We start from the raw sequence: 16998 nt of genomic DNA, 5'->3' as shown, positions 1-16998 counted from the left end.
GCCGCCTAAGACAGTCTCCCTTCGAGGTTTGCCATTGTCTAGTTTTCTGCAGTGTTCCCTGAATTGTCACCTGGATCCAGAGTTTTTTTTAAAAACTCGCAAAAGAGTTGCAAATTTTGGAGCAAATCTTTGGCTGCCCCTGACCATGTGTGGAAATTAACTTTGAACTGACTATGACTTTTGGAGACTTTTTGCTTTTGTTTTAAAAAGTTGCAAACTTAATAAAGACCAAAATACCACATGTATCAATAAGGAAACACCGCTAAGATACGTCTGACCTGTAGAAAACCAAAAACGTCCCAAAAAAAGACAGACAATGCCTGCTTCCAAAATAATCTCAACATCATAAGAACTAATAAGGGGTGAAAAAACTCACATTGCAGAACAAAAATGTAATATTTCAAGTTATACATTAAAGAAAATCTACCATTATAATCCATTGTGATAAACCAGGGACATTTACTCCAGGCACCATGACTGTGGTAATTTTATTGGGGCACATTTACTTACCCAGACGCTGGAGTTCCCGAGGTACGGAGTGTCCGACGATAATGCACTGTGCGTCGGTTCACTAAGATCGTGCGCCTGATATTCTGCATGTGTCTCTTCCCTGCTCAGGTCCGCCGGAGTTCACCTTCTTCTTCCTGGTGCATGTAAGTGCATTATCTTGCGACACAATTTGAAAGTTAAATCCCGCACTCAGTCCGAATCAGTCAGATTGTCCGACGGCCAGTCCAGCAGCCCCTCCCCCCCCCACCCCGGTTTCTGTTGCATGAAAGCCGGCGGCGCTGCACCACAATTTGATCGCGTGCGACACAATCCCCAGTTAAATACCTGTCCCAGGGGCGCAAATCCCGAAAAAAACTTGAACAGTCAGACGAAAGTGCGGCCGCGGGCCCTTGGTAAATAAGCCCCATTATATTTATTATCCATGGCCTCCTTCCTTCTAAAATCAACTATTACAATTATGCTAATGAGCCTTAACGGCTTCTGGGGGCAATGCCAGACGAGTAGAGCAGGTCTTCCCTCCACCTTCTCCACTTCCTTCTGCTTGTAGAGTGCACAGGCAGAGGGAGGAGGAAGAGAACAGGGTGAGGGTGAGACAGGTTCTGCTCATTATAACAACCTATGAATCTGCAGCACTGAGGGGCCCTCAGACTCATTAGCATAAGTTTAAAAGTTGATTTTAGAATGAAGGAGGCCATGAATGACAAATGTAAGAAGATTACCACAGTCACGGTGCTGGGATCTATGAGTAGGTGTCCCTGGTTTATCCTGATGTATTTTTATGGTAGATTTCCTGTTTAGGAGCATTTTTGGTGGCTTTTTGGTCACATCTTTTTGAGAACAGGGAGACAGTTTTTTGAGTATTTAGTAAGCAAATAGACAGTGTGACCGTGATGCATTTGTGATATGCTCAGCCGCATTAATTAAGGAATTGTGACCATAATTCCTAACAAAATTGTTATTTAGCGACAGTTTCATATTAACAATATGTAAAACTGTCAATAAATAATAATTTCATTATGAATTATCGTCACATCTCCTAAATTGATGCAGCTGGCCGCATCAGAAATACATCACGGCCGCGTTATGGCCGCATTCCACAGCCATTCCGCCAAAGCAGAAACCGAAAATCAGTTATAGTTGTGCAAGGTCTTCAACATTTCTTATGTTACATATTATCACAAAAACAGCCATATATGCATAAATATGATAAAGATAGCATTATAGTTAGGGTTACAATGTGGCCGGCTATGCATTAAATGATTAAACTGTTATTATTAAAGTCATACCAAGTCATACTTTACCATAAGGGTCATACCATGAGAACATATTGGGGGAATTTATTATCAACTTTTAAACGGAAATCTGTCATTTATTTCCCCTTGCTGCGCCTCTTGCCCCTTATTTATGTGTATATAAGTGTTGGCGCCACAATATTGGTGTTTTTCTAGAGATCACAACTTTGTGGCGCACCTTGTGAATCTGACACTTTTTTGGTGCCTCCATATTTCCAACTCATTTTGAGGCACAATTTTTGGCGCATAATTAGAGCAGCTACACGCTGGTCTAGGGAGTCCTATTTCATCTTTATGAATGGGGAGACAGTTCTAAAAGTTTTTGTTTGGGCGCCACGTCATTAATTTCTTGCGCCACAAACTTACATCTCACTGAAAAATATAGCATGTTTTCAGCCCCACCCTGCGCCCAAATTATTAAATGCCTGCCATTATTTTACTTTGTTAAATCACACAAATGTGAAGTTTCTTTTAATTGCTCTGACATGTAGATCTTGCTGTTACATTCTTTGTATGGCGCCCTCTGCTGTTTCTTTAATTCTTTCTCAGAAAATCTTAACAATGTATTAAAGGGGTTTTCCCAAGAAACAAGTTGACTTAGCGCTCAGTGGCGGATATAACTAATAGCCGGCACCCCAGTGTAACACCCGCGGTCGGAGTCGGCTCCGATCGCGGGTGTGTAACCCGTTAAATGCCTCGGTCAGCACGGAAAAGCGATATTCTTTTTGTAAGCCGCGTGACATCAAAATAAATTATCCAAACATTTCAGAAATTATGAAAATGTAAAGTAGACAAATGGGAAATGTTATTCAGCAACTTATTTAGGTGGTAAATCTATCTGCCTGAAAACGCAATGATTTTGAATTTCGAAAATGGCAAATTTTTCAAAAAATTTATCATATTTTCTTTTTTTTCAGAATCGTTTTGATAAGTAACTGTGTTCAAAAGTTATAACCATATAAAGCGACGCAGGTCAGAATCCAAAAAATCGGGCTGAGCCTTAAGCTACAAAATGGCTGCGTCCTTAAGGGGTTAAAGGTTATGTGTTGTATTCAAAGGTTTTCACTCCTCCTAAGGCCTATTAGAAAATTCTCCGAGATTGTAATTTACTTTGTGGACAACAAGTTAAACTTTTGGGATAATTGCTGAAAGTGAGGTGCTTGTAAGTGTGTCTTGCGACACAATTTGAAATGTTAAATCCCGCGCTTAGTCTGAATTTGTCGGGTTGTCCGATGGCCACCCCCCCCCCCATTTCTGTTGCGTGCAAACTGGTGCCAATGTGCCAAAATCCGATCGCGTGCACCAAAATCCCCTGTTAAATGTGGTGCAAAACTGAAATTGCCGGGAAACTCGGCAAAAATGTGGCCTGCGAACCCTTAGTAAATGAGCCTCATTGTGATTTGGTTGCTGTGGGGGGGGGGGGTGCAAACTGACATTAAAGGGGTTGTACTTAACTATCTCATGTGCCTCCCTTTGCTGCTGGCCTCTATTGATACATAGAAGCTCTGAGGTGACATGACGTTAACAACACACATCTGCTTCAGACTGGGTAAGGCTAGAGCCAAAGGTTATAACGGGTGTGTGCGCGCGTAAGGGATTAGCTCCGGGGATCGTCGTCTCCTAAGCAGACGACCAGCACACACAGGGAATTCACACAATGTGAGTAAGGTTAAAACTGGCCTCAGCCAGCTTTATTTGGCAGTACACAAACTCAAAACATAAAAATAATACCTAAGCCTCTCCGGCATTTACTATACATCGAGGTTCCCTACCTCACCAGGTGCTGGCCTACTGCCAGCCACCCCAAAAACACAGTAACAGTTCACTGCCACCGCTCCACAGGCCTTTGCCGTAGCCTGTCTCTTCCCCAGGGTGGAGCCCAGTGTGAAGTCTGCCCCATGTATTAGTGCAGCCCCTAAAGCTGAAAACTAATCAACTTAATTAGACAGACCCAACTTTTCCAGGTCTGTCTTCTACTCAGCTTTTCATAAGGCAAAATGCACATTTTATGCCCAAAAGCTTCTCTAGTGGCAGCCACCCTGCCACAATACACACAACTTCTCATTCTCTCATTTTCTATTAATCTGCATCTAAAATAATCAAGGTCGATGAGTTAACCACAAAAACAATGAATAGATTTGAGTTAGTCTCCATCACTAACTTATTAATAAGAATATAATATGCATTATTCTTCCATCTATATTCCCAAATTACAGCCTATGTTAAGGGAGTTTTCTAGGTTTCCACCCTTAGGGTCTAACCCTCAGATCTTCTGACTGGTGAGGTCCTCAGGAGTCATATGTTAATGATCAAACATTGGTGTCTACATGTTGTTAGATTAGCAACTACCATACATTGTAATGTTGTATGGAAATAAGGAGCCACTAATAAATAAACTTTGCATATCAGGCTCTGTCAGTAAAGAAGGAGTTAATCCTTTGTGTCTCCTGACAATGTACATAAGCCCAGGTACTCCTCCGCTCCGTCCGGTGCAGCTTTGCATAGTTTGTTGTAGCAACTCGCCTGCTGGTAATATACAAATCAGGGGACGGCATGGCAGCGAGCTCAGCAAGTGTCCTGTGGCTGGAAAAAACTAAATTACAGATCCAAAATCTGCAGGTAAAAAAGTTTTACATAAATAAACTACATAAATATTAAGGGTCGCTCTGACCCAAGGAGTAGCTGAAGATCCTCTGTCTGGCCCAGGCTGTGATACAATAATGCGCCTGTAAGTCAAGGAGAAGATTTAATCATTTCAGGTTAATTTTGATGTTAAAGATGAATTTATAAGTAATCTATTATGTGAATAACTTATAAAGCTAAGTTTATGATGGACAGGGATCATTAATTGTCCCTGTGTAATCAGCCAATTACTTTGGACTTGCCAATCTAGGTCTCATAATACAATGGCGTAGTTGAAGTCAACCAGCCCCAAGGCAATGTTATGTGCAGGTCAGCATCAGGGGGGTAACTATAGACCCTATAGCAGATATAGCCACTATAGCAAATAGACACATACTTACAATACCATATACAACATATACACACACATACAAATACAGTATATACACACCACACACACATACAATATATTCACACCCAATACACCCCTAGGCAGCATGTTATAAAGCAGCAGGGGCTGTGAAAATTGACATAGTATTTTTGTTTAAATCGTTTAACTCTTTCTATGCTTTATATACATTGGACCATCCTATCAGTGGTTGAAAGCCCTCAGTATTCACACAGAGATATCTGCAATTCTGCTGTACAAGCTGGTCAGCAACTCCTGCTTTATACCATGCTGCATGCATAGAAGACAAGGTGTACAATATGCTCAGTTTCTATTGCTGTATTACATGATGTCTGCAGATAGGACACTATGGAAAACTGCTGTGCTACCGCAGCTCTGTAACATGTTGCCTTCAGGTAGGACACTTTGTACAATCTGGTCAGCTCTTCCTACTCTATAATATTCTGCCTGCAGATAGGACACAATGTACAATCTGCTCAGTTTCTCCTGCTCTATAATATGTTGCCTGCAGATAGGACACTTAGTATAATCTGCTCTACTTTAAGGTTGGGGGAACACGGATTGCCAGGACCAGGACAAGGACAATCTGCAGTAGCAGCAGGATTCAAAACAATCCCTTCCTCATTCCATGTGAAGTAAAGGGGCAATTGAAATGACCGACCCATTTTGCTCAGTTTTTGTAACAAATTGCCCTTGTGTCTGACTAGAACCAGAAAATTTCAGTCAATTTGTAAAACTGCCTACTGTAGATGGGTGCTCATAGAAATCAAGTGCTGGCGCATTGTGCTGTTATCCCCGCCCCCAGGTTTTACCGGGGGGTGGGAATTACAGCAGAAACGGTGTGGTCGGTTAATTCTTTGCTAGGCTTTGCCTATGATGAAGCTACTGCCATCATTTTGCAGCCTTCCATTTTTTTGTGAATCCCCAAGGTGGATAAAACATGAAAACAGAAGCACCGAAAAAGTGTCAGATTCACAAGCGGCGGCACTATTTTGCACCCAAGAAAAGAACAAGTTGTGAGTGACGGAATAACAACAATATTGTGGCGCCGACACTTCATAAATAAGACGCAAGAGGCGCACCAAGGGGAAAGAAAAATATCACCGTCAGTTTTCCGTTTGAAAGGCGATCATAAATGACCCCTAATATGCCAGTCATGAAAGATTCGCCCAACTGACCACAAAAACAGACAAGAGATCTTTAGCTTTGTGCAAGGAGGGAAAAAGTAGCCTTAGATATTAGTCAAATTTTCATTTGGAATTCACTTTTCGGCTTATTATATCAGTGACATTATAATATTTTTTTTCTCTGCATTGACAGGAGTGGAAGGAATTTACAAGTAAATTATATGATGCCGTGCAACAACAGATGACAGAGAATAACATCAACTTCTTCAACGACTTGTCAGAAACAGAAAAGATTTTTGTCCTGGAAAAAGCAGCCAAAGCTTTAAAGTCAGGTATGTGAGTGTTTCACAAGCCTGGAATATTTCATATACGACAGTATTATCCTGGAACTTGTGCCAGCATGGCTGAATTTTTAGAAACGTACACACTTACTTACAGATTTACATATTGTGATGCACAGTTTAGGGCAGCACGGTGGTTCAGTGGTTAGCACTACAGCCTTGCAGCTGGGTTCAAGTCCCATCCAGGACAACATCTGTACTGAGTTTGTATATTCTCTCCATGTTTGTGTGGGCTCCCTCCTGGTCCTCCCGTTTCCTCCCACACTCCAAAACATACTGGTAGGTTGAGCCCCATTGCAGACAGGGACTGATTTGGCAAGTTCTGTGCAGCGCTGCACAGTCTTTATGCACTATAGTCTTATCTCACTTCCAGGTGCCATTTACAATGATCTTTCAGCTCGCATCAGCTCAAGTTTAGAAGAAAATATACTCAATTGTGTTGATCAGGAACAACAAGATGGTGTCATCCCAAGGAGCGATGTGATGGCGTCACATATTCAGGATGGAGTGGTAGGTGGCATTTGTTCTTCTAGACAAAGAAGGAAACAACAAGTTTTGCACACTTATTATTACCAAAAATATAATATATGATATTAAGATAATGAAGGTAACACCTGGCAATTTTTACAGGATTTGCATGTTTCCCTAGGCCCTGATATGCTAGTTTAACAGCCCTACTCTCTATTACTACAGTCCCATTTCACAGTTTGTACTTTGCCAGTAAAAATAAGACAAATAATAAAGCAACTAATGGGCTGATAAAGTGAACAAAAATAACCTTTATTGTATTTACAGGAAATTTGCATTCCTACATATCTCTATGGTTACAGACAACAAGGAAAATTACTTCTGTAGTTATGTTCAAATCTTTTCCATTAGGAGCCTCCTTTGCAGATTCCATTAGAAATCGCCTATAAAAAAAAACTAAAGATTTGGAATGGAAGCCTAATGGACTCCATTATAGTCTATGGCACTGATGGCGAACCTTTTAGAGACCGAGTGCCCAAACTACAACAAAGACCCGCTTATTTATCGCAAAGTGCCAACACAGAAATTTAATTTGTGATTTATACTCCCTTCTCTGTCACAGTTTTCATTGATACCAGCACCTGAGGACACCAATAAAGCAGAAAATAGTCCCAGGTAGAGCTGTCACTTTAATATACCTCTGTGCACAGCAAGTCCTGGGCTGTCTGGGACTGCAAGAAGATACCTGGAGTCATCTCTGGTGATGGCCTGAGTGCCCACAGAAAGGGCTCCGAGTGCCACCTCTGGCACCAGTGCCATAGGTTCGCCATCACTGGTCTATGGGATCTTTTGACAATTTTACTTCCATATATTTCATTTCTCAACTCTTAGACTTTTTTCACAGTTGGGTATGTTGTTTCACGTGTACTAAAGTATAAGAACAAATGATGACAAAGATAATCACAGTAGTCATATCCTGTAAAAATCGGTGCCTGTTACAATGGGTTGCAGCAGCTGCACGTTGCATCAATAAAGCTGGAGTAGTAAATCTTTTAATACGCATGTGACAGACCCACAGTGCATGCGCAGTGCAATTGGGGTAGACTACCCTGGCCTACGCCAAAGACACTGCGGGTACTGGTAGCAGCAGAGAAAGGACAAAGTATAGGACAGAGGTAATATACAGTGATTAGGAATGCTTAACCACTGGTCCACAAAGACTGTGGGTGTCTTAGTGTCTTAAATCACCTTTAAAAGGTTCCCTTTAAGGCCTCCTGCCCACGAGTAAGTGTAGTCAGTACTCTGTGCGCTGAATATATCTCCTGACCCAAACCTCTGATCACTGAAATGAAGGGCACATTGGGGGTCATTTACTAAGGGCCCGATTGGCGTTTTCCCGACGTGTTACCCGAATATCTCTGATTTGCGACGATTTTCCATGTATTGCCCCGAGATTTTGGCCCACGCGATCGGATTTTGGCGCATCGGCGCTGGCATGCACGCGACGGAAATCGGGGGCGTGGCCGAACGAAAACCCGACGGATTCGGAAAAATCGCCCCATTTAAAAAACAAAAAGTGTCGTGGAGCTTGCACTTACCTTCACTAGGAATAGGCCGGTGTACTTGAGTGCATTTCAGCGGACTTCAGTGCCACCTGGTGGATGTCGGAGGAACTACCTTAGTGAATCCCGGCCGTACCCGAATCCACCGCAGAGAACGCACCGCTGGATCGCGAATGGACCCGGTAAGTAAATCTGCCCCATTTACTTACATTCCCACTGGAGTTCACTGAAAGTGCATTGTCTGACGATCATGCACTGTGCCGCGATTCACTACGATTGTGCGGCCGATACCCTGCATGTGTCGCTTCCCCGCTCAGGTCCAACAGAGTTCACCATCTTTTTATTGGTGCATCTAAGTGCTTGGTCTTGCAAAACAATTTGAAAGTCCGAATCAGTCGGATCATCCAACCACATGCACCCTAATTTGTGTCGCATGGAGGCCAGCGCAGCTGCACCAAAGAAGGATCGTGTGCACCAAAACCCCGTTGCAGACACTTCTTAAATACCTGTCCAAGCCGTGCAATCCCCCAAAAAAAGTACACAGTCCGACAAAAGCTAAGGAAAGCAGAACCCTTAGTAAATGAGCCCCAGCATGTCAGTACATCCCAGTTATCAGAGGTTTGGGTTGTGAGATCCTTTCAGCACATGGAGCTCAAGGGCAAGAGGCCTAAAGGTCAGATCTCGTTTATTTTATCATTTTTCACATAAGTTTTTCCAGAAGTGGGAAACAACAGGTTCAGATCTTGCCATGATACCTTGGGGGATATTTATCATACGCAGAGCCTGGCATGTGAAAAGTCAACGGCAGCAGGGAGTGCGACGGCGTGGGGCCAGTAACGCCCCGTGCCGGCCCACTCCCAGCCGGCCGCGCCCCCCCTTCCTTCACGCCCACTGGCATGAAGGTGGCGGATTGGGGCAAATAATTGCAAGTGCTAGCAATAAGCAAGCATTTACAATTATTTCAGGGCCTCTGCGCCACTGACATGGCACAGAGGTCCTGATAATTATATGCCCCCTTATTCATGTACTGTGTTTAATTCTAAAAGAATAATATTTTATATTGCTGCCCTCATGATTATGAAAAATTATCAAATATTTTATAAATATACAATTATGGTAGGTATATTTTACAGGTGAATATTCCAGCTATATTATAATTTGTTTCTAGATCAATATATTAGAAAACAGACCAAGCATGAAGGTAAAACTGCGTGCACTTCTAAATCAGCCTATTCCAATCACACTGAGAACTCTGGCCTGGAAACTGCATTTATCCAATACAAAAGGTAAGGATTGTGTAAGTATATGTTACTTTGGTTTCTCCTTATGTAACTTCAGTTATAACCCATTAAAAAAAAACCTGTCACATAGAAAATGTGTTGCATGAAAGTCAGCGCAGCTGGGCCAAAAAAGGGTCGCATGCGCCAAAATCCCAGCGCAGACACTTCTTAAATACCTGTGCAAGCCGTGTAATCCCTGAAAAAGGTGAACAGTCTGACGAAAGTGAGCAGCACGACCCTTAGTAAATGTGCCCCATAGTGTCCTACCTGCAGGCAGCATGTTATAGAGCAGGAGGAGCTAAGCAGTTGGTACATAGTGTCCTATCTGAAGTAATAATGTGCAAACGATTAGAATGGAGCCTAATGAGCCAGCTCACTAAGAAGAGACATAATTCCCATCACTAATCTGCAGACAGCATATTATAAAGCGGGAGAAGCTGAGCACATTGTATATAGTTTAATATCTGCAGGCAGCATGTTAAAGTGCAGAAGCTGAGCACATTGCACACAGGGTCCTATCTGCAGGCAGCATGTTTTATAGCATTAGGAGCTGAGCAGATTGTAGAAAGTGTCCTATCTGCAGGCAGCATGTTAAAGAGCAGGAGGAACTGAGCAGATTGTACACAGGGTCCTATCTGCAGGCAGCATGTTATAGAGCAGGAGGAGCTGAGCACATTGTACACAGGGCCCTATCTGCAGGCAGCATGTTATAGAGCAGGAGGAGCTGAGCACATTGTACACAGGGCCCTATCTGCAGGCAGCATGTTTTACAGCAGGCAGACCTTAGCAGATTGTACAAAGCCTTCTATTTTCAGTGTTGTATAGTGCAGAAATGTCCAGAATTATGGTTGTAGATGCAATGAAATGGAGGCTGAGCTAATTAATTTACTGCCCATACCAGGAAAGAAGTTATAAAGATACAGTGAAGAGAACCCCTTTGTGAAGACCAATTTTTTTTACAGGGTGATTTTTTTCCCCATTATATCCTATAGGAGCTGCCCCCCTATGAGCAGACCACAGAAATGTGAAGTTGATGATGTACTTTTGTTTCTCACAGCCCGCACAGAATATCTGACACATGTGTCTATGAACAAGGCCCGATCTGTACTAGACAGAGAGGTAGCTCTACATTGTGAGGATCTGCTCGCAAAGGAACCAACATTTCAAAACCTGAAAGACAACAAGGGTAAGTGTTGTGCCCAAAGCTGATCGATGCTCGGTACAGATGGAATTGAAGGTGCTGAACAATTTACAGCATTGAAAGTTGAATCACATTGAACAATTTATTTTTGTCTGAACAGAGACCTAGTTAGAAGCAGGACACAGGCCGACCTGCTGTCATGATCTTTAGAAATCTATATAATTAATCAAAAATATCTGTAGAGCAAGTGTTTGATTGTCCTGCAGCACTCCCAGAGGAGAAACTGAGTATTACATTCCATGTACTTTCTATGTTGTTTATCACTATACTGGGTCTTATAGGGCAGGAGAGTCTTTGTAATCAATAACCACTATTGTTAATCTTTTAAAATCTTAAAAATAAGCTGAGATTTTCCCAGACAACCCCCTTAAATTCCTAACAGTATTTATTATTCCCAGTGTTTAGGCTGGGTTCACATCATGTTTTTTGCATCCGCCAGATGTATACTGCAATGCAAAAGTTTAAAAATTGGCAAAAATGGATGCATTCTAAGTTTTTTTTAAGTATACGTCATATCCGCGAATATGTTGGCATCCATTTTTCAATTCCGCTTCCTGCTCCTTCCGAAGCCATTTCCAAGTGTGCTTACCAAAATGGAGAATTTTAAGATCCAAATTTGGGCATGAAAACGGATGTGACGGATTGATGCATAGGTATGCACTTTATGCATACCACGTCTATACAGCGTTTGCATACGGTTTCTAAAAAAGGACATGAAAAATGCAACAGCCCACGTTTTTTTTCAACCAAAAAAAAAGGAAACAGATGCACAAATGTACACAGTTTGGGCATCCATCATATCCACAGACGTGAATGGTTACGCTGTAGCACACATTCGGCAAAAAAACGTTTCCGTCAGCAGTATGCAAAAAAACATGATGTGAACCCAGCCTAAATGGTATCATTATTATGCCTAACCTGAAATGACTCTAGGGGGTAATGAACAATGTTGTGTTGTTGCATTTTAGGCATTGCAAGATGTATGCGAAATGTGATGTCCTATTGTCATAAATATGCTAAGATCAACCTGCTAGACGAAGACTATTTTTTGGTGGTGCCTCTAGCACAGACAATCTTTGCAACATCTAAACCTAGTACCTCGCTGGATTCACTGTCCACTCAGTTGGTTGAGGAATACATCAGCTTTATGGAATCCAGACCACCCATCATGCATCGGAATGAGCAACCAGAGGTAATTTGGCTCTGTCACATATTACAGTTTGTTATACAGGCAGTCCCCGGGTTACGTACAAGATAGGTTCCGTAGGTTTGTTCTTAAGTTGAATTTGTATGTAAGTCAAAACTGTATATTTTATAATGCTAGATCCAGATAAAAAAATATTTTGCCACAGTGACAATTGGAGTTTCAACACTTTTTGCTGTAATTGAACCAAGGATTATCAATAAAGCTTCATTACAGACACTTTACAGCTGATTACTGTAGTCTGGGACTATACTAAAGCATACAGAGAGCTTCACCAGAGGTCACAGTGGGCAGAGGGGTCCGTCTTTAACTAGGGGTCGTCTGTAAGTCGGGTGTCCTTAAGTAGGGGACCGCCTGTATATGACTTTTCAGACAGATGAAGGGGGAAAGGTTTTTGTGATTTTGCCTTTAAAAATTCACTAACTTTACAACAAACTTTGCATAGACCAATAGTACAAGCAATAAATGTGATCATAGTGAGGCTGGGTTCACATCATGGTTTTAGGGGGATTCCAACGTGTCCTTACAACGTATGGCACAGACATATATCACTGTATGCTTATACAATGGGATATGTTGGCCAGGGAATAATGTGTCGGTTACACAAAAAGAAAGTCATCCCTGAAGCTTCACTAGAGCACATACACACACATATACACCCATACACATGCACATACATACACATGCACACACATACACACACCTACAACTCCATTAATAAACAATATTACATATGTCCATAGAACCAATTTTCAAGAAGTTACATTAGCATGATAAAAAATTCCAAATATTGAAAGGAAGACAGGATAGTTGAATGTTCAATACATAATTCATACCCATGTATACAATACAATCAAACCTTCTTGCGGACTGCCCAATATCTGTAGATCAGTAGGCCCATTTGCAGTGAACTCACGTGACGGCATTAAAAATTCAGAAAATAAAATGGTCTCCTGTTCCCTATAATATTCCCTAGTTTGTCATACCAAAAAGCCCCCTCATAGTTATTTTATATAAAGCCCCTCACCCCCTATGGTAGTAGTGGCGAACCTATGGCACAGGTGCCAGAGGTGGCACTCAGAGCCGTCTCTGTGGGCACCTAGGCCATCACCCAGCCAAAGGTCACCATTCAGGACTCAAGACCTAAATCAAGGAGGTGTGAAAAGAGCTTGATTATCATTGTAGCCCCTTTTCCGGATCCGTGATTCATCCTGGTAAGAAGACTTTAGAGGGAAACTACAATAATAACCTGAATTTCTCCTTCTTTCTCCTGTATTGGTGTCCTCAGGGGGCCAATATGTTTGAAACCTGGGAGTTACTTTATATTGGCATTTCGGCACTCAGTCCCTAAAAGGTGTACCATCAATGCCCTATGGATTCATTACATACAGCCCACTCACCCCCATGGATTCCTTATGTACAGTATTATCCGGTCCCCTCCCTATTAGTTTTGGGCCCCGGAACTTACCCAGTATGCCCAGTGTTGCTGCCGGCCCTGTTAGGAAGACACCAGAATGACGGTGGCCGTACTTACCATGTAGTTTTTCAGCATAATATAAAAAAAAGCAAAACGTACTACTCACCTTTCCGACGATCTGGGCAGCTCCTCTCCATATTCATGCCGCAGGTCCACGACAGCTCCGAGGGCAGCGCCTCTTCATGCTTCATGTGCGCAGGCACCAGATCACGACAGCTCCGTGCGCACGGACCAGCCGGCGCACAACTGTGATGTCAGCCGCTGCTGTCGCTGCCTGGTGCCGGCGCATGTGAAGCACTCAGCTGTTGTGGACCTGCAGCATGAGGATGAAGAGGAGCTGCTACCTGGGGCGTCAGATTGGTGAGTAGTGAATTTATTTTTTTTTACCGGCAAGCTATACCCTACAGCGGACTGGCAGGCAATATATACTAAAGGGGGGGCTAGCTATATACTTTAACAGGCTGGCAGACTATATACTACAGGGGGCTGGCAGGCTATACATTACAGGAGGCTGGAAGGCTATATACTACAGGGGGCTAGCAGGCTATATACTAAATGGGCTAGCAGGATATATACTATAGGGCAGTGGTGGCGAACCTATGGCACGGGTGCCAGAGGTGGCACTCAGAGCCCTTTTTGTGGGCACCCAGGCCATTGCCCCAGCAGTTTCAAGTAACTGAAAAGATGCTGCTTTCAGTCATATTTTGATACTTCCTTCGCTGCTTCGGACTGTAGGAAAAGGGAGAATGTATAGACAGGGCTGAATTATTTTTGGAGGACCTCCTGCTGGTCCCACGATTCTCTGTATACAGAGGGACACTGGAAAGAAGTGATGTAAATTTTCCATCTTTCTACTGTGTTGGTGTCCTCAGGAGGCCAATATGATTGCAAGTTGTTGAACAGGGAGCAATAAGTTACTGATTTAATTTTTGGTTGGCACCTCGTGATAAATAAGGGGGGTTTTGGGTTGCAGTTTGGGCACTCGGCCGCTAAAAGGTTCGCCATCACTGCTATAGGGGTTGGCTATATACTACAGGGGACTGGTGGGCTATATACTACATGGGGCTGGCGGGCTATATACTACTGGGGGCTGGCAGGCTATATACTACAGGGGCTGGCTATATACTACAGGGGCTGGCTGGCTATATACTACAGGGGATGGCTGCCTATAAACTACAGGGGGTGGCTATATACTACAGGGGGCTGGCTGGCTATATACTGGGAGGCTGTGACCAATGCATTTCCCACCCTCGGCTTATACTTGAGTCAATAGGTTTTCCCAGTTTTGGTGGTAAAATTAGGTTCCTCGGCTTAAACTTGGGTCGGCTTATACTAGAGTATATATGGTATGCTTCAGCTAGCACGCCTTCTTCTGGGGGTTTACAAATTTTGGATAGGTAGTATGTGAATTTTTTTATTTTTCACGTGTTAAAAACAGAGAAAAAAAATCTACTTTGCAACTTCACTAAAGATAAATATGGATAAAAATGCTGACTGCATCTTACCTGTTAGTTTAAAAGAAAAGATGTCTACTTTAATTTATCCAATCCAATATTATAACTAGATTAAAGTAATGAAATCGTTTTCATTTCCCTCAGAGACTGGTGCCGCGGTGATTTATCAAACTCTCCATTGCCAGCTGGCACCGAGGATCTGCAGAGCTAATCTAATAGGAAAATGCTGGAATTCACAGTTCTTGTTCCAATATTTAATCTAGTATTTTTAACTTTCAAGTGATTGGCAGTTGTTTTGCCTGAAAAATAATGCAGTTTTATTGTCAATGAATAATAGGAAATAAAAGCATAAAAATAAATATTAGGGTCGGGATACAAGGAGTAAATACAATTTTTTTTATTTGCTGAATTTTTGCCTGCAAGTCCCTACAGCAAAAACCTGCAGCATAAATCAACATATACTGAAGGTTTTTAAGTAAACTTGTAAATGGGATTTGTCTGAATCTCTTCTTTTTAGCTACAAGTATAAATCCAATCAACGTTGATGCCTCTGCATCAACGTGTCCAGTGGATTACATCAAGGCTTATTTTTCACATCCAAAATTAAATATGGAATAATTTTTGTAAAATGGTCATCTAAGGGCAGTTGATGCTGCTTTTTAAGGCTACCTGCACATGATCGTGCCCGGTCCATGGAAACCGGCTCATATGATGGTCAGATCCCACTGTCCCAGTAAAGTGCAGTAAATAGGAGTCCTTGCATCATAGTGAATTATGTGCCGACTGAACAGCAACGCCAGCACAGAAACACCTCTAATAGTGTCGCCGCTGCTGTTCACCTGGGAGACAGGGATTCCTTGCATCATAATTCAATATTTTCTGTCCACGGAAATTTGCTTGGTCTGTGGGATCTAACCAGTACACATTTCCCTTTCCACAGACCACGCATGTGCAGCAAGCCTTAATCTGAAATTATTTTAATCCTATCCACTAATCTGTGGCAACTATTATCTACATTTCTGGTTGCCCAGAGTATAAAAATATGTGGAACATAATAAAGATGGAAATATATAGAAATGTGAAACCCTATATATGGTGTTTGATATTTGTTGTGGGCCATGTCTTCATACTTGAAGTTCAGTGGGTGCACATATAGTAGTAAGGTTGGTGGAACTAAACTATTTTAACAGGACTAGTCAATTGCCTAATGGCTGCCAAAAATAATAGCACTGATTGCCGGAGGAAACTAGGAGGAAAGATATCAGGTCAAGAGATGCAAAGAGATGGATTTGGTAAAGATGGTTTCATCAGAGGAAATTTATCATACAATTTATGGTATGATAAAACCCTGCACCTTACGGCAGTGCCGGATACATCAGGAGACTCTGGCCTGGTTATGTATTTGGCTAAAGTAATCCTGGTTTGCAAGGGATTTTGATTATTTCAGGGATTGTACGCCAGAAAACTGGCTTATAAATCCTGATAACTCTCCCCATTGAGTGAATAAAATGTAAGCAATTTTTGTCTTTATATTAGGAAAGTGGAATATTCCAAACAATTTCTTCAAAATTACAAAGTGTGGACCGTAACCTTGCCGAAACCATCCAAAATATCTATTCAACTGAAGGTGAGGTAATTTTTTTATTAATTCTTTTCAAATAATTGTATTGATTGTTTTTAAAGGGGTTTTCCCATGAAATTTATCGGTAGGGGTCTCAGTGATGTCCAGTTGTGCCGAGCTCTGTCTGTGCTCCATGTACTGTGCAGACCTCTGCCTGTGCTCCATGTACTATGCTGACCTCTGTCCGTGCTCCATGTATTGTGCCGAGCTGTCTGTGCTCCATGCACTGTGCTGAACTCTGCCTGTGCTCCATGTACTATGCTGACCTCTGTCTGTGCTCCATGTACTGTGCCAAGCTCTGTCTGTGCTCTGTGTACTATGCTGACCTCTGTCTGTGCTCTGTGTACTATGCTGACCTCTGCCTGTGCTCCATGTTCTTTGCTGACCTCTGTCCATGCACCATGTACTGTGCTGACCTCTGTCCATGCAC

At 42.3% G+C, this 16998-nt stretch overlaps 1 protein-coding gene across 1 annotated transcript in view; it reads left to right on the top strand.

The window, feature by feature from the left end:
- The first annotated feature begins 4286 nt into the window (after window positions 1-4286).
- LOC140119406 (uncharacterized) overlaps window positions 4287-16998 on the top strand; it is a 47596-nt gene continuing 34884 nt past the window's right edge. The window contains exons 1-7 of the mRNA XM_072138404.1: window positions 4287-4421; window positions 6154-6292; window positions 6675-6811; window positions 9500-9617; window positions 10669-10797; window positions 11781-12004; window positions 16484-16574. Coding sequence (XP_071994505.1) covers window positions 4356-4421; window positions 6154-6292; window positions 6675-6811; window positions 9500-9617; window positions 10669-10797; window positions 11781-12004; window positions 16484-16574 — 904 coding nt within the window. The 5' untranslated portion in view covers window positions 4287-4355. The remainder of the gene's footprint in view (window positions 4422-6153; window positions 6293-6674; window positions 6812-9499; window positions 9618-10668; window positions 10798-11780; window positions 12005-16483; window positions 16575-16998) is intronic.

The sequence above is a fragment of the Engystomops pustulosus genome, chromosome 2 (assembly GCF_040894005.1).
Source record: "Engystomops pustulosus chromosome 2, aEngPut4.maternal, whole genome shotgun sequence".
NCBI lineage: Eukaryota > Metazoa > Chordata > Amphibia > Anura > Leptodactylidae > Engystomops > Engystomops pustulosus.
This window is presented reverse-complemented; position numbering and strand designations above follow the sequence as displayed.